At 38.7% G+C, this 18,112-nt stretch overlaps 1 protein-coding gene across 4 annotated transcripts in view; it reads left to right on the forward strand.

The window, feature by feature from the left end:
- SLK (STE20 like kinase) overlaps positions 1-17,457 on the forward strand; it is a 49,230-nt gene extending 31,773 nt beyond the window's left edge. Inside the window, exons 9-19 of one of the 4 annotated variants that reach the window (XM_075107528.1) lie at positions 955-2,370; positions 3,747-3,877; positions 4,139-4,262; positions 4,537-4,716; positions 6,734-6,826; positions 10,024-10,153; positions 10,401-10,525; positions 11,535-11,723; positions 12,923-13,048; positions 14,599-14,712; positions 15,329-17,457. In XM_075107528.1, the coding sequence (XP_074963629.1) occupies positions 955-2,370; positions 3,747-3,877; positions 4,139-4,262; positions 4,537-4,716; positions 6,734-6,826; positions 10,024-10,153; positions 10,401-10,525; positions 11,535-11,723; positions 12,923-13,048; positions 14,599-14,712; positions 15,329-15,475 (2,775 nt within the window). In that variant the 3' untranslated portion in view covers positions 15,476-17,457. The remainder of the gene's footprint in view (positions 1-954; positions 2,371-3,746; positions 3,878-4,138; positions 4,263-4,536; positions 4,717-6,733; positions 6,827-10,023; positions 10,154-10,400; positions 10,526-11,534; positions 11,724-12,922; positions 13,049-14,598; positions 14,713-15,328) is intronic. The other 3 variants (XM_075107529.1, XM_075107530.1, XM_075107531.1) reach the window with 3 other exon arrangements.
- The last annotated feature ends 655 nt before the right edge of the window (positions 17,458-18,112 follow it).

An 18,112-nucleotide genomic window follows, 5' to 3' on the forward strand; every position in this document is an offset into this window, starting at 1 on the left:
AAGAAATCTGTTAAATGCACTTTTGACTTAAAAGGAATTTTTTTTGTATGCTTAGAAAAACCTTAGGAAATTCACAGTCAAAGCCATGCTTGTTACAATAGCTAACGGTAGTAAGCTCCCATGGCAAATCATTGAAAGCCTGATCTGCAAATTACAGGGTTCTAACAGTAAATATAGACAGAGAGATATCGCAGTCACTTTGAAGAGTGAAAGGGCAATTATGGCTAAAATGATACTTTATTCATATATTCTTCTGTAAGTCTGTATGTAACCTGATAACATTCATTCATATTCCAGCAGCAGCAATTTCTACAGTTATCTAACTGTTTCTATTCTATGTTTCTATTGTATTGCCATTTAATCAGATCTGCTGGATGTTTTCACCATTTCAGTGGAGTTTCACAGTGGTTAAAAAACAGAACAAAAAAAATTTCAGGCATTTTTAACAAAGAACACAATGAAAGATGTTCTTTTCAATGAAGCAGAAGAAGGTCTTAATGTTGCATTTTATCAATGCTGCACTAACTAAAGCTACAAGCTTCTTCCTAGCCAAACTGGCACAAAGGCATGTGTCTTTCAAATCCAGCTGTAGCTGGGACTACCAGGAAACTGAACTAATTAAAAAAAAAGCGCAACATAATTGGAAAAAGACTCTTGAAGGTTCTGTTAAGTGTGAGGCAGAGGGCTGATCATGATCCCTTTCCTTCAATCACAGTATATTTTATTAAATTATGAGAGATGGAAGAGGGTTCTTGTGAAACTGTTCTGTTCAGAGCCTGTCTGCCATTCCTGCACTTGTTCTGTGATAATACAAAGTGAAGTACTCTGAGATTATCAAATTCATATAACTCTGCCTGTAAATACAATATTCATCTCTGCTCTGGTGTTCCTCAATAGAACTGTGCTTCAATTGTTAGAAAATGATTAAATTTTTTTCTTCCTTTAATTTTTTAGCAGTTACCTGCAGACAAACGCGCATCCTCTGACCTTAGTATTGCCAGCTCTGAAGAGGATAAACTTTCGCAGAATGCTGCTGTTCTGGAATCTCTTTCTGAGAAAACAGAAAGCAATGCAATTGAGGACAAAGCCAGCACTATATTTCCAGATGACAGAACCACTGGAGATGAATCTGAGGACATTAAGTTTAGGAAAATTGCTGATAACATATGTGATACTACTGTTGGTGATGTGGAAGTGCAGAATGGTTCTGTGCCAACTGGTGAAGATGAGCAAGGCAAAATAATGCCAGCTGGAAAGAATACAGAAAGCCTGGAAAAACAACTTGAAGAAATGGAACCCCAGAAAGGAGGGAAAGAACTTGATGTGGTAGCAAATTCAGAAATAAAGAATGAACCCAACCTAAAAATAGAGAAAGAAAATGTAATGGGAAATGACAAGACAGAAGATAATAAACTGAAAATAGTACCTACAACTGAAAGTAGTGTAGAAACTGAAGAAGCCATTTCTAAGGAAACTGGTGAAAAAGAAGAGAATCACAGAACAGATCTCTCAGAAAGTAAGGAAGAAAAGATCCCTGCAGAAAATACTACAGAACGAAAGAAAGATAAAGATGAAGGTCAGAAAGAGGTGAGAGACACCACTACAGAAACTCTGCCTAATGCTGCAGGTGAAGTGGCTGATGAAGAGAAGGAACTAATAAAGCAGGGAATTGACATTAAGGAGATAGGTGGTATTGCTGAAACACAGATCAGTGATGGAGAGAAAATACCTGAGATGAAGGATAAGCCAGTGGAAAGTCAGGCTAAGCAGGTCCATGAGATTATCAGCTCTGAAGAAACTCTATCGGAAACCCAAGATAAAGCGATCGAAGTAGACAAGAAAGTGGCAGAAAGTGAAAATGAGGATATATGTAATATAAGCAGCATGGAGGAAACAGAGATCAAAGACTCTGGAAAAGACAACGTAGACCAGAAGGCAATACAGAGCAAGCCTGAGGGTATTTCTGATAAAGTGGTGGATAAACAAACCCATATGGACCAAAATTCAGAGGAGCACAGACCTGAGAATATCCAGGAAAACAATGTTCAGATAGACAAAGAAGATTCAGAAGTTACTTCTGATGAAATAATGAAGAATAAGCTTCAAGATATTGTCAGTGAACAAGCTGATGACTCCGAAGTCACTCCAGTCCCCAGTATTAGTATTAGCACTGAAGAAAATGAGGACAAAGTCAAAACAGATAATCAAGACAATACTGAAACTTTACAGCAGCTAGAATCGGAGAATTTGAAGGAAAATGATGCAGATTCAGGCACTGGTTCTACAGCTGATAACAGCAGCATTGATTTGAACTTGTCAATTTCTAGTTTCCTTAGTAAAAACAAAGAGACAGGATCAATATCTTTACAGGTAAGTATAAGCAATCATGTATTTTAATATAACCCTAAAATTTAACCCAAGTTTAACCTTTGCAATAGACAAAATTATTGAGTGAGAAACTAGTATGACCGTCTGGAATGTAAAACTTCGTAGAAACGGAAGTATTCTAAATTGCACATTCTGAAAACATCTGGATTTTGTGCAGTTGTGCAGCAAAGCTAGAAGCTACAGAGCTGCTAATTATTTTCTTATTTTATTGCATAATTGTGTTTTTAAAACGTAGACTAGCATACAACAGGAAGTCTAACAATATTAAAGGTGAAGATTTGTGAATCTGATTGAACTATTTGAATAGTTCATACCTGATATTCAAGAAGACTAGTTCAATGCCATACTGCACGGAGTCCCTGTTTAGCAGGACAGATCTCTTAAAACATCTAATCTTCCATCTTCTGTCTCACTGTTTAGATTTAGAAGATCTAAAGCAGGCGGTCTCTCAGGTTTTTTATTCCGAGCACTGTACTCCTATGGTTGTACTATATCAGAGCAATTATGCCAGTATGAATGAGCTTATTCAAAGGAAGCACATTCCAGATTATGAACGTTATTTATATCTTATTACTAATGTTATTATCGCCATAAGAGGATGGTAACTGTGTAACCAGGGGTTTGAAGGAAAAAAAAAACAAACCCAAGAAACAAAAAAAGTCAAACAAAAGATCATAACCTGGCATAGCAGCGCCAAGCATGACCGCAGGGTGTTCGCAGTAGCCCTCACACAGCGGAGAGACAGTTTCAGCTGGGGTCTCTCTTGTAGTGAAACAACAGCAGCTCTGAGAAGTGAGATTTTTCCAGTTCTGTTGGCAGTATCATCACAGGATTTTTGACTAATATATGTGAATAAAAAAAAAAACAACACCAAAACAAATGCGATCATTTAATTTGTTTCCAAAGCAGAAGTACGTGCATGAGCAAATTCCTATTCTGTTTCACTGCTGTTTTTCAGAATTAAATATCTTTTTTGGTGACTGAGAAGATTATGGTCAAAGGGAAACTGCAACTGTCTGCAGCTTTTGAAAATAAAACTGCATCAGTTCTGTTCAGGGTTTATCTAGAGTTTTTTTCCCCCCTCTGGCAATGTAGATGATCAATAATTGCAGTTTTCCTTTGCTGACTAGAGAAAGTTTCAGTATTCTGACTTTTAGGTACTTCTCAGTATTCTTACATTTTTCTCACAAATTTAAATTCTCACTTGATTAGCGAGGTACCTGATAAGCAAGAAGAACTCCTGATTACTCTACAGTAGGCCTTCACAGAAATATTTGAAGTAATTTAATATTATGAAAAAAAGATTAAAAGGATATAACTTAAATAAGTACAGAATAACTTGCCAATGCTTTATTCAGGAAACTAGACGACAGAAGAAAACTTTAAAGAAAACTCGGAAGTTTGTTGTTGATGGAGTAGAAGTGAGTGTAACCACATCAAAAATAGTTACTGAAAATGACTCAAAAAGTGAAGAAATGCGATTTCTACGGTAAGTGCTTCTAAAAGTAAAATTTATAAGAGATTAGCAGCTTTTTTTTTTTCCTCTTTGAATAAAAGATATTATTTCTGCAATATTTGGAAGATTAATTTCAATTATTTTGTTAGTTGAAAGGAACATAAAGTGTTTCTTAATAAGACAATCAATTCAAAACTAGTTTTGCTGGACCTAAGTTGTAGATGTCTTTTTTTGTCTTTTGTACTTTTCCACTTCCGTTTCCCACCAATATTCAGTGTTCTTTTTCATTGTTAGACGTCAAGAGCTAAGAGAGCTAAGGCTTCTTCAGAAAGAGGAGCAGAGAGCCCAACAGCAGCTCAGTAATAAGCTTCTGCAGCAGCGAGAACAGATGTACAGACGTTTTGAACAGGAAATGACAGTGAGTTTCTGGATTTTGATGCTCTTAAAATATGACACCTTAACAGAGTAGGCAGAATACTACTAGCAGCAATCAGGTGTTTCCTTTTATGATGGCTATAGCTTAGTTTTCATTCTTGTTAATAAATGGCAATATTTTCCATTGTGGGGTGCCCAGCTTGTATGCTAGAACTCACCTGCCAGAGCAGTTCATCAAGGCCATCCTCTGCTGTGGTACAGCACTTCACTGAACAGAATTTAGTTTCCTAAAAAATGATGCCAAATCATTTTTACAGAGTAAAAAGCGACAATATGATCAAGAAATAGAAAATCTAGAAAAACAGCAGAAACAGACAATAGAGCGCTTGGAACAGGAACACACAAATCGTTTACGAGATGAAGCAAAACGCATCAAAGCAGAACAGGAGAAGGAATTGTCCAAATTCCAGAATGTGCTGAAGAACAAAAAAAAGGAGGTAAGAAACAATGATGATGATGCAGAAAATAAGGAGAATGGGCATAGCAAACATTTGAGATTAGCTCTCCCAGAAGCCTTGTCAACCTTGTGCTATACTGAGTTGTGGAAGGGTTACTAGCAGTCAGTATTATTTCTTTTGTTTTACTGCCCACAGGGAAATACAAGCAGCTAAGAGGAAAATTTAGGTACTGAATCTAGAAAACATCACCAAGTTAGAAGACTTCATTTTTCACAGGGTCTTTAATATTTTCTCTCAAAAATTAAACCAAGAAAAAGTATTTTCTTAAGGACAGTGAAAAATATTTGAGATTTCTACTTCAAACAAATCTAGCTATAGCTACTTAGGAAATACTTATAAAATCAGAATTTTGAAGAAAAGAATATTGTCTTGATTATTACTGAGGAGCACTTAAATTCCAGAGGTTTTATTGTTGTTGTTTGAGTAGTTTGTTAGATTTTTATTGAATGTGTGCTGCTGCTGTTTAGAATTTCTTTATATGAAGTGACAGCAGTTATATTGATTTAGTTTTTTAACTCAAAACGGAAAGCCAGGAGAGAAAAGTCTGGATAACCTAAAATCTTTTACGGTTAATTTCATGTGTGTGATACAGTTACGGCAAAATGAATGACATTTGGCACTGACACCTTATGCTGTTAATTTGCTTGCATTAGAGTAAGAGAAGGTGATGTGTTTCCATATGGATTTTGCATCTTAAAAGCTATTTTATTTCATTTTCAGATCAATTGTGTAGTGCTCATTTGTATATAAATGGCTCTAGTGTCTGCTCTAATAGTTACTAGACTCACAGAGATTTCTTTAGAAATCTCTACTGTCCGTGCTTTTGCATAGAATGATCCTGTAGTACAAAAGTGCATTAAAAAATGTAAGTTGTATTCACATTGAACTATATGCCCATATGTAAATAACATTTTTTCTTCTTTTGTGGTGGTACCTCTTGCATTTTTGAGTCTCTCTATTTACTGGTGATTGGGTCCTACATGGGAAAGCGGGAAGAATTTTACGTATTGCTCTGAGCTAAAAGCAGTTCTTTCATGGAAACAGGAATAGCATGTGGTGATTTGGACTCTGTTTTCTGATGATGCTTCCACTATTAAACAAACAGGCATTTGTTTTTGGGTGCATAGTTTTGTATTTAAAGCTTAAGAAGGCCATTTACAGTTTGAAGGAAAACACAGCTGGTGCTCTAAAACTACCCATGCTGTATTGAAGTATGCAATGTTACCTTTTTATAATTCTTAAAAATAAAAGACATCAGCAACTTAACAGACTAATAGTTGATTTTGCCACGTTATATTTAGACTCCTTCTATTAATCTAGTCTAATTCACCTTGGACTGAAACATGCTTCATTCCAGCATACGTGTCATGAAAAGTTTCTTGAAAACATACTTAGTTATTGGTGGCTTTTGCTTTTAAATTCTTCAGAACCAAACGCTTACAACCAATTACTATTTTATTTCCTTGTTTGATTATTGTGAAGACATAACCTGTGTAGGTGCCATTTGTGGTTGGAGGTGCTAATAATGGCATCTTATAAATTCATCTTTGAGACAGTGTCAGAAATAGCTAGTTTTCAGTGGAAGTTATTTTAAACTTCCAACCATTTTTCACAGCTTCACTATGAGGTAAACGTACTCTGTAGTCCTTTCGCCATAGTGCTTCAAGAAGATAACGCTTTTGCAGGTGGTGGTTTTCTTAACTATTGACTGTTCTAGCTGCTGTGTGGAAATGCAGGCAAGAGACTGCCATTTCTGAGAGCACTGGGCAGCATCTGCTTGCAAAAAGAGGCTGTCCTATACCTCCTTTCTGCGCTGGGCTGGCATACATAAAGCACATATTGTTCCTTCTCTTTTCACTAACATCCCTGCCACTGAAGTAATGCACGCTTCCCGGTACCTCTAGTGCTTGACCTGCATGTCCTGTGTTCACAGTAATGCTTGCTGTGGGAAAAAGTGTTCTTTTCGCCACCTTCTGCATGCTTATATACACTGTAGGTTTTATGTGAAGTGGAGAAAGCACCAAAAGAGCTGAGAAAAGAGCTCATGAAACGCAAGAAAGAGGAGCTTGCACAAAGCCAGCATGCTCAGGTAACAACGGCAGCTTCAAGCTACTAAAATACAAAAGGCAGCAGTACTCACGCAGCTGATGATTTCACTTGTTGTTGTTGTTGAGTGAAACTAACCCTACATACTGCTCTCTTTCTTCAAGTACTCCCATATCACATCCCATAGAGTATACTGTGTAGATATGTAGGAGCGGCAATTTCCAGGTTTGTGCTGTTGAGCTAACGTTTTTAATGCTGTACTGAAAAAGAAGAGTATTTTTCTATGGCAGCTTTATTTACAGTACTTTTGTGAGTGGTAAGTACCCCATAGGTCCACCAAATTATAGAGGTTACAGTCAGAAGTAAGTTCGGAGCAATATAAGCGCAGGGGAGGAAAATATATATTATATGTAAGCTTGAGGCTTCTTGTTCATAGAAGCAGAACACATTAGGTAAAATTATTTAAATGGGCAAGCGTAGGTGTACGGGAACTTTACAAGACATCACCTATAATTTCATACCTTCAGACTCAATGCTTTTATATGACCCAGCTAGAAAGGGGCCTAGTATTTTAGAAAGATCCTGGCTTTATGATGGCCACAGCTTGTAGAGAGTGAGTTTGCACCACAACAGAGTAGGTTTGGGTTGAGTAACTCAAAGATTAAATGTTTATGTGAGTGCCTTAGAGAAAAATAATAGCAACTTTATTTGATTACATGTTTAATTCAAGGGGGGATTTCAGGGTAGAATGTGATTGAGTTGCAGCGCTCTCCCCATACCAAGGATTTGTGTGTCTGAACTTTAAGGAAACAATTAAAAACCTAAATTTTCTTACTGTTTGTGGTAGCTTAGTTTCCTTCCTTTGCTGGTTTCAATTTGTTGAAGTAAGAGAGGTGAAATATCCTTACTTGGAATGATAAGTACTAGACAAGGTGCAGGTGTTTAGTTTTAGAATATCTAGAACTTCTGTCAGTGACTACTGATTTGTGTGATTAGCCTTGACATTTTAGGTGTGTGTTACTAACATACAGAAGATGTCATTTCTTCTTTTTTTTTTTTTAAGAACAGAATTACATTTCATTATATTCTGACATAGGAAGTACATTGTCCCCCACAGGGCGTTGCTCAGGTCATGATTCAGTCTTTTCAGTTGTCTTCATGTACACTTTTCAACGCACAAATGCAGGATGTAAGTCTTAAAATGCAAAACAACAAAAGTTTTATTTCCCTCATTTTCCAGATGTGTGTTTTCTCTTCTCCTTCTGCTCATATGTGCTGATCAATGTCACTGCTGTCTCCAAACTAGTTAGCACAAATTTGTGTAATTATGCACTATTTGTAATAAAAAAAGATAAAAATTACAGAGGTTATTAGCCCTGGACACTGAAGTTTCACACAAAGGCAGTATAATACTGTTCTCTGGTGTTCATTATTTGTTCAGCACATGTGAGAAACCATGTGTGACTTCTGTGCTGTGTGTGCAGTGAAACTGTGTATTTTAGAGATACCTGAGATTATTTTAAGATACTTATTGGGCAAAACCAAGTGGTAATTTTAAGAAGGTGGACTGACATGCACTGTCTGCCTTTTAACCATCCAACGTGTTCTTTGGTAAAGTCCGTGACCTTTATTATACATGATGCTTGAGTAGATGTGGGAAGTGGAAAGGCCAGAGTGTTTTCTGAGACTGCCCGGTTTATCTTATAGGCTGGCGATTATAAAAACTTATTAAGATTTACCACATAGAGAGAGCAGCAATGATATTTAAATGATTGAGTAAAGCTCAAGCATGATTGCTTTTTGACCGTGACTACACAAGAACAGCTTTTAATCTAGAAAGTGAACGTATTTTTCATCACTCCATCTATTTGATTAGGTATGTCTGACTGAATTTGCAGGCGTGGCCTTCCAGTTCTTTTTGTACCCTCAGGTCTGTCACTGTCAGAACTTTGCACCAACTTACTCCACCTCTGGTCTTCTGTTACCTGTCTAAGTGTGACCCTGCTGTCCCCTGGGAGAGATGAAGGCCTCACCTATTAATAGCTTTCTGTGAAGGTGAAAACCAGGATTCTCCTGGTCATAATAAAAAGGCGTTTTAACGAACACTTAACTCCATATGTTGCTGACAACCCTATCAGCAAGTAACATAGGTTCAGTAAAAAAAAATACATAGCTCAGAGAGTCTTCCACTGATCATCTGCCTCCCAGTGCTGTTTTCCTGCCTCATGCTACCTCCCTTCCAATAGGACCATCTTTAACATTGCTTTGTTATGTATAACAGCAAATGCTTCAGCTGCCCACCTTGGCTCTGACAGGACACTGCCATCATCCTTTCTTTTGACCCTTATATCATGGTCGAAACACCCGCTTTAATTTCTTGTTCTTAAAGAGTGTGTGTGTGTGCATGCTTGCATGCTTGTAGTTGCTTTTTTTTTGTTTGGTGGGTTGGTTAGTGGTTTGGCTTTTTTTTAAATGATAGTTGCAAAGAAGAAAGGCAACAGTATGGTCTTGGGGCATGGGAGGGGTATTCTTACTACTGCCTGCTTCTCACGGCACGATGCAACAGAGTGCTACACCCTGGATAACGGGAAGATGCAGGTGACATGGAGACTGCATCAGGCAGGTGGCAAATGGCTTTGTGAGGAGCCAGCTCAGCTCTGGAGTGACAAGCTCCCAAGTCCTGCAGAATGCAGTTCCTGCAAAAGCCATTGGGTGTCTTCACTGCAGCCTTGTAGAACTTCCAACCTCAATATCTTTGCGTTGATGGCAAGATAAACCACTTGAGATTGACACACAAATCTGAAACCCAACGCTGTAAATAAATAGGCTTTAACTAATCATCCAAAGCAAAATAACCACACATCTATTTTCTTACATCCATGAGTAATTAACCCTCGATATGATATCAACTTTATCTTGAGTACTTGTTTTTGCTAGCTTTGAACCTGCAGCTTGTTTTGAGGAGAGACAAGAGACAGAATGAATTGCAGATTGCTGGCTAGTTTGTTGCCTTTGGTCTCATTTCTGAAGGTATTATTTAAACATTAAATAGACTCTTACCTACTCTCCACGTAGAAAATACAAGAGATGCATAACTTTATAGCTGAGGCATGTTAGCTCAAATTTTCATAGATGTATTTGTTCTCATATATAGCTAATGCTGTGACAACTGGGAGTTTCATTAAAATGTAATGTGGTTAGAAGAACACAATTTGATTTACTTCTGTTGGTTTTTACCAGGAGCAGGAATTTGTGCAGAAACAGCAACAAGAACTGGATGCATCTCTGAAGAAAATTATTCAGCAGCAGAAGACAGAACTAGCCACTATTGAACGAGATTTCCTCAACAACAAACAGCAGCTCATGAGAGGTACCCAGCATCAGACTCTCAGTTTTAAACCAGACAGCTGTGTTGTATTTTAATAAAACAATAGTCTGTCTTAAATTTATGAAATCAAAGACCTTCATGACTAATTTGGAACTGTAATAAAAACATTTGCTATGGAATAGCATTTGTTCTTAAAATGCACTTGTAGGCCACTTCTAAACATAGACTACTGGGTAGATTAGAAAGTATTGTATTGTACTTTCTGAACCAGCCTTCCTCTTCTTTCCAGCTCGCGAAGCTGCAATCTGGGAGCTGGAAGAGCGACATCTACAAGAGAAACACCAGCTCCTCAAACAGCAGCTCAAAGATCAGTACTTCATGCAGAGACACCAGCTGCTTAAGAGGCATGAGAAGGTTAGTGTTGAGCTTGACACTTTCTTTTGTGTATTGTAATACCTGTGGCTTTTTTATCAAGTAGTCTTATGATCTCTGCTGGTAGCTGCTTGCTTGCACAGGCAAGACCCGCACAGGTATTTTGAAGCTGTGTATGTTCTGTTGAAATAACAAAGTCTTAATCATCTTACTTCAATAACTTAGTAATATGTTGAAGTATAAGTGGTCATATTTTTCCCTTTTGATTCTTAAAAACAAACAAGCAAAAAACCCAACAAAAACCAAACCCAACCACAATTTCAGCCTTTGTCTTCTAAAAATACCAAATTCTCCTTATACATCAAAACCATCTTTGGCTTGTGTTTAAATAGATCTAATCGTTAATAAATGATCCTGGAATTAAATGAGCAGAATGAACTGAATTAGCATTTAGGCAAGTAGCTGGCAACTGTCTCTTTATAGCTAAATCCTATGAAAGCCCAGAAGAAAACGCTTATTTTCCACAAGGCATTTTGGTTTTTATAGAACGCACTAAACAGAGTAGTTCAGCTTTTGAAAATGTCAACCCAATAGAGAGATATTACAGGATCTCCTTGGTGACCGGAGCGCAAGCAGCCTCCACTGAAGGCTCGTTTCTGTATGGTTTGGTTTATCCCCATGACGGCTGTTGCTTTCACCAGCTTTTGCAACAGACTGACCCTTCACAGCTCAGTAGGGGAAGTTCAGCTGCACAAAAGTTTCTCCCTTTGAATAACATAGACTTTTAAAAATGCAGTTCTGGAGTTAAACAACCACTGGTAAAATGTATTCATATTCATTAGAGCGTTGGAGAATTTAATCTGGGCTGGGCATGATCCAGAGCTCTCTGGAATAAGTAGAAGACCCCCTCCTCCCCATTGGTATCACTAGGGCTGATACTGGTTTCTTTTGAAGGAAGCTGACTCAAACCGCATGCTTATTGATGGAATGAGATGCAAATATTCTAACATAATAGTTACTCTGAAACGTTTCCATATGGTTAACATTTTAGGAAACAGAACAAATGCAGAGATATAATCAACGCCTTATCGAGGAGTTAAAGAACAAGCAAACTCAGGAAAGAGCAAGGCTGCCTAAAATCCAGCGAAGTGAAGCAAAGACTCGAATGGCTATGTTTAAGAAAAGTTTGAGAATCAATTCATTGGCCTCTCCAGACCAAGATCGTGAAAAAATTAAGCAGGTAATTAATAAAAATGGTTTTAATAGTGTAAACGCTTAATGTGATGTAAATGTGAGGATGGGGTAGAGTGCACACTCAGCAAGTTCACAGATGGCACAAAACTGGGTTGATGCACTGGACGAGGTCAGAGAAAGTCATCCTTCCCCTCTGCACTGGTGAGGGACATCTGGAGTGCTGGGGCCAGGCCGGGGCTCCCCAGTACACGACAGACATGGATTTACTGGAGTGAGTCCCATGAAGGACCTTGAAGATGACTGAGGGACTGGTGGGTCTTGTTATAGGAGGAGAGGCTGAATAGCTGGGACGCTTCAGCCTGGAGAGGAGAAGGCTCAGGAGGATCTTACCTGTGTGCCATGGATATGGCACGGGCTTGTGGATCCCTGTACCCAGTGGGAGGGAGTAAAGAAGGTGGAGCCACACTCTCCTCAGTGGTGCCCAGTGACAGGATGAGAGGCAGTGGGCACAATTCAACTACAGAAAATCCAACTTCAATATAAGAGAACACTTTTTTTAGTGTGAGGATGGTCAGACATTGGAACAGACTGCCCAGAGAAGTTGTGGAGATACTCAGAACCCAGCTGGACACAGTCTTGTGCAGCCTGCTCTGGTGACCCTGCTTTGAGCAAGGGAGATGATCTTTGCATGTCCCTTCCAACCTCAACAGTTGGTTGATTCTGTAAAATATTTTTAAGAATGTTGGATTTTTGTGAGGTTTTGAACTGAAACTGTAGGTTTTTCTTCAAAAGGGAACATTGTGAAGAGGTTTAGAGATTTCCTTTGTACTGATGCACAAAAGTCCCAAATCATGGTTTCATATGGTGAGCCCTGGAAGGATGAAAAATCTGGAAAATAGAGTCTCCTGTAGCTTTATAACACCAGCCTTAACCAACGCTTGTAGCAGCGCTGCTGTGTCACTTGGCTTCAGAGTGAGATAATTTCAGGAGTCTGGAAGTGAAATGTGCTGTGTTTTAAGGACAAAATAGAGTGCAGAGAGATGGAATGGTAGACAAAACTGTGAGGGTACTGTTGTAAGAATTTTAAAAGAGAAAGAATAAAGAAAATGCAGTTATTGTTTAAATCTCTTAAAACCATTCTTTTCAGTTTTGCTGTTACGTATTCATTTTGTTACGTACAGTTTTGACTCACGTAAAGTGCTGTATCTAGAGGCACAATATAAATTGCCTTCTTTTTAATTTTAGTTTGCGGTTCAAGAAGAAAAGAGACAGAAGAACGAGAGACTGGCTCAGCATCAGAAACACGAAAACCAAATGCGGGACCTTCAGTTGCAGTGCGAAGCAAACATCAGAGAACTGCATCAGTTACAGGTTAAAAATAGATTATATTAAATGAACGTTCGGTGGGAAGACTTGGGTTAATAACAGACGCAGATGAAGCAGAAACATCTTTTCCTTCATTTTTGCCAATTGGTGTAGGGTTTTTTTCCCAACTTTGCTTTCAAAGGCCTGCAGCAGACTGCTTAACCAGATTCATATGCTTACATCAACTAACGAGAAGTCATTTTGCATGCAGGAAGAGCAGGACCCAGAAGCAGATGATGTCTGTCAAGTTCCCAGTGCTATTTTCTGTAGGCAACATTTCCTTTTAATCTGATTTTGCTGAAATATCATTAATCAGAACAGAGGTAGGCAGCACCAGGCGTTACCCACAGGGCGTTTATAGCAATACACGGAATGAGGTGGTTTTTACAAGGTGCAGGCTGCTGGGTGTACATGAGCTTCTGGAAGGTACTTGGAAGGAATTCCCTTCTTGTGATGAGGAACTCTATTTTGTCCCTTTTGATATGCATTTTGTAAAAGTTGTTGCTGTATACCAGAGGCCAGACCTCCTTTTCCACTAAATCTGCTTTTCCCTGTTTCAGGGACGCAGGGGAGGTTGAAAGCACCTGCCGATAACCTCTGCATAGAGAAATCTTCCAACAGCCAATGAAGCTAGTTGCGCTCTATTCACTTTCTTACATCCTGCAGAAACAGTCCCTGACTGTGCCACTAATACGCCTCGGTAAATCCCCAAGTACCGTGAGAGTCTCGCGGGAGATTCAGCTCAAGGAAGATTGAGCAGATTAGGGCTACTCTGAGCTTCGCCGAGAAAAACTGGCCCCTAGCTGTACGCGGCTCTAGCCAAGTGCTTGTCCTTTTCATTCCTGCTGTTTTGTACTCTGCATCAGACCCGGCTGGGAGTGGAACCCTAGGCACAAGATCATGGGGTTTAGAGACTGCCATTGCCAACTGCTTTTAAAAATCAAAGATTTGATGTAGCCAAATGCTTAATTTTTTTTTCTTACCATGCTTCAGATGTCCTCTGAAAGTTAAGCAGATGCATGTGTACCTTACTGAGAGGAACGTGAAGCTGATGCGTGGTTTGGTTATCCTTTTCCTTTTTCTAGGGCAATTCTGAGGCTGGTTCTGCAGGCGCACTTCTCTCCTCTCTAGGCCCCGTTTGTTAGTCTCAGCTCCTTGGCACCAAAAGCCGAAATATTTCCAAAAAACAACCTCCTTTTTAACGTAATTGATTTTAATAAATGATGCAAGCTATCTTTAGAAAGCAAAGCAGAAATGCTGTATGACCTTGAAAAGCATTATTAGGCAGTGAAACAGTTCTGAGTAGCACTGTCAGCAGCTGCCCTAACGATACTCAGCGGTGTATTTGGATTTACAAGTATTTCTTATCTCACTTGGGAAGATAAGCTTTTGATAATGCAGCCTCGTAACATACTTCTATCTTGTAATTATTCACGTCACTGTTTACATGGAATAAGCTAATTAAAAGGGATTAGGGCAACATATGTCACTGTACAAATGTCGAGTTACCTAATCTGAATTAGTTTTACATAAGGATTATCTTTATCTGTTTTAAGAATGAAAAATGCCATCTACTGGTTGAGCATGAGACCCAGAAGCTAAAAGAGCTAGATGAAGAACACAGCCAAGAACTGAAGGAATGGAGAGAGAAACTGAGACCAAGAAAAAAGGTAAATCGGAGCAGTTTATGAATCAGAAAATAATCAAGAGTTGGATCTAGCAAATACAGACAATACAAAAAGTATCGCAGAGGAGGAGAATCCAGCTACTGCACAAAACTGCTATAGTTCACTGAATAATAAGAGATGTTAAAAAAATGTGCGAAAGCCGAACAAAGGGCGTGTGCAACGTAAAAGGCTTGTTTGTTACCAGCCTCTTACGGTGTTCCCTCTTGCAGCGCCTGTGTGTATATTTGCATGTCAAACTTCTTAGCTGGAGGTGAATCTGATTTTGGGGAAGTATTTCAGAAGCCAGTAGGTTACCACAAAAATTGAGTGTGAAATAACAGATAAGAGATGGGGGGGGAGGGTGGGTTTGGGTTTTATATTTTATTTTTAAAAGGCAAGTACTAGATTTTCACATGGTTCAGAGAGTAGCCTACGGGCGCACGATGTTCTTGGCTTGCTCTGTCTTGGCTGTCTTGTAACTTCGTAATTGCTAGGTGATTTTATTTATTTTTTTGTGATGGTGTGTGAAGTTACGATGTTACATCAGACAATACGTCACCGGTATAATGGGTTTCTTGTACTTTGCTTTAATCCTGAGACAATCTGATTTTGGTTTTAGACGCTGGAAGAAGAATTTGCCAGAAAACTGCAGGAACAGGAAGTTTTCTTTAAAATGACTGGAGAATCAGAATGCCTTAACCCTTCAACACAAAGCCGGATTTCCAAATTCTATCCAATCCCCAGCCTTCACTCCACTGGGTCGTAACTCTGGGAACTGCTGTAGGTTTTTTCATATTTGGAATTCTTCATCCTCCTTGTCTAACCTGACTCGATCTGCAGTGAACATCAACGGACCTAGCGCTTTCTGTTTTCAGTGGAGACAATCAGTGTCACGATCAGTTTCTTTACTTCTCAGAATGGAAGAAAAGAAAAAGGTGTCGGTATATAATGGTAATGTTAAGTCCTTTGAGAATGGGGGGTGGTTATCTCAGTTTCAAAAAGTCTATCGATGGTTTTGACTTCAAGCCTAAAATATTAATTATACTCCTTCTGGTCACAAAAAAAATGGTTTCTCATGTGAACATTTAAATGGTGTAATGTTACTTCTGCTACTGTGTTTTTAAGTGTCTCATTTCTCCACAAGAGAACTCCACAACTCAAACTGCCACGAGAGGTTTAAAACGTTATAATGTTGAGCAGTGTCTTCATAGCAAGGACTGAAACTAATTACTCAGAACATGCCAATAATCAGAGAAATAAACCCTTATGTTTAAAAATGATTGGTGAAAGCAAAAGCCTTTGTGACTTCTTTAAAAAGAAACCTCTGGCATAAATTAAACTGAGCTGATCTCCAGGACGTATTTTGTCCATTAGTTCCGCAATGAAATGGGGTGCTAGTTTAATTAATACAGTGCCTGAAACTCTTAGATATGCTAATCCTGGCAACAGGGTAGTGCTTTGTCATTTAAAAAAACAAAACTCCTTAGCACTGTTGTTACTGTACGAAACAGGAGATGTCTTGCTGCTACTGCCATTTTTGTTGTAAATCCTCACCCTGAAATATTTTGCACTAAAATATGTAAAGGTGAAAGAAATGCTAACTTTAAAATGCACAGTTTATTATTTTCCTTAGCTATTGCAGGTGGTTTGTTCTACAAATTGAAAAGCTGTAGAACGTATTTTTAGAAAGCGGTGTGCGAAGTGCACGAGGTTTCTCTAACTGTACCGGAATGGGTAGAGCCATTTTTCTGTTCTTACCAAAGCCTGTTCATTCAAACTCCATCAGAAAAGTGGAGGCGGAGGGTCATATTTATAAATAACCGTGGCTAAAGTCCGATTTGATTAGAAGTGTTAGATTTGAGGTTTTTTTAGTTTAGTCATTTTATTTGATAGAAAGATTTAAGTTAAACATATAGACAAACTCCTTTACGAAGCACGGTTTTTTGCTTTTGTGTTGCCACGTACTAACATAGCCAGTTTTTATTTTTCAGGTTTGTAGGTGTACAATAAGTTATTTACCTGACTGATCTGCAGTGGAAAAGATCTGAAATGTTTCTCATGTAGCTGGTAGGGAAATACATCTGTATTTGGTCACTTCTACTGCACTCCTTTTGCTGGTCAGAGTGCGAGTCATATCAAGACAGTATTATAAGCTGTACTTTGGTATGCGGGAGCTCGATTTGTAAAATAGTATTTGCTTTCTGTCGTTTGAGGCCTGACGTTCGAGTCTGGGTATCAGCTGTACGCGCTTTGTTTTGCTATAGCTTGCGTTAAATGTGCGATGCCGAACACGACATGATGTTCATTTCATGGGAACAGCACTGGTGCATGCGGATGAACTCGTAAATTAACGTAGGACTTTAATTGGACGTGGTTGAAATCTTGGATGCTGAAATCCTTGGACGTTGAACCGCTACCTTCTCAATGACAACACTTAAAACTTACAGCACAGTAAAAAAAAATAATTGGAAAATGCATGTTTTAATTTAAATTTTGTAACTTTTTGATAGCATAATTACTTTCATAGCTAGCCTTAATTTCTGGCATTTTATTATATAAATGTGTATTGTGTACTGTTGTAAATTCACATACCATATCTCTAGAATGTTATCTGTTGCTAAATGCAAAGTTCTTTAAATTGTTTATTTAGTAGGGTGAAAAATGTCTCTGAAGGCCTCTTACTTTTCAAGCTCCACCATCATAAATTGGCTGTTACTAAAATAACATTAAATAATCTTCATCTCCATATTTAACGGAATTTGTTTGCAATTTCGTACGACGCAGGCTCAGCGCCTCACTCGGAGCAGGCAGGGCAGGCAGATTTCCCCTTCTGGATTCTCTCTACCTTCATCCACGTTAAATCCTCGGTGGGAAATGTTAATAATCTCCTTACGCTTTTGGCAGTTTCAGTGATAATTTGCTAATCTGTATTGGCATACCGTTCACCTCTGCCTAAATGTTCTAAATCTTTCCTTTGAAAGTCCTTTCCGCGGAAGCCCCTGCGATCTGATCGCGCTGTAAATTGTACAGATCAGGAAGTCAGTTCTGCGGTGGAGGGAGGGATCGGATGCAGCGATTGAAGGCTTGGCAGTCTTTGGTCAGGCCTCCGGGTGTGGAGCCCTGTTGCGCGGGTGCAGCCTTATGAACTGTGCTGAGGATTGATGTCTAGCGTGAAAATATGTTTTTCTGGTGGATAACAGGAATGAATGTGGGTACTCACACGTTTGGGCTGGTAAAATTAAGTATTGCAGAACACGAAAGAGGAGGTGTACAATAGTGTATCAATGCCAGAAAATTAAATTCAAATGAATTTAGTCTCACGTAGGCCTGGAAGATAGGCCTCCCGAGATACAAAATCCAGTCTCTACTGTCACATGTCACATCCTTTTATTGAGAGTTAGAA

Source organism: Phalacrocorax aristotelis, chromosome 12 (genome assembly GCF_949628215.1).
Source record: "Phalacrocorax aristotelis chromosome 12, bGulAri2.1, whole genome shotgun sequence".
In the NCBI taxonomy this organism is placed as follows: Eukaryota; Metazoa; Chordata; class Aves; order Suliformes; family Phalacrocoracidae; genus Phalacrocorax; species Phalacrocorax aristotelis.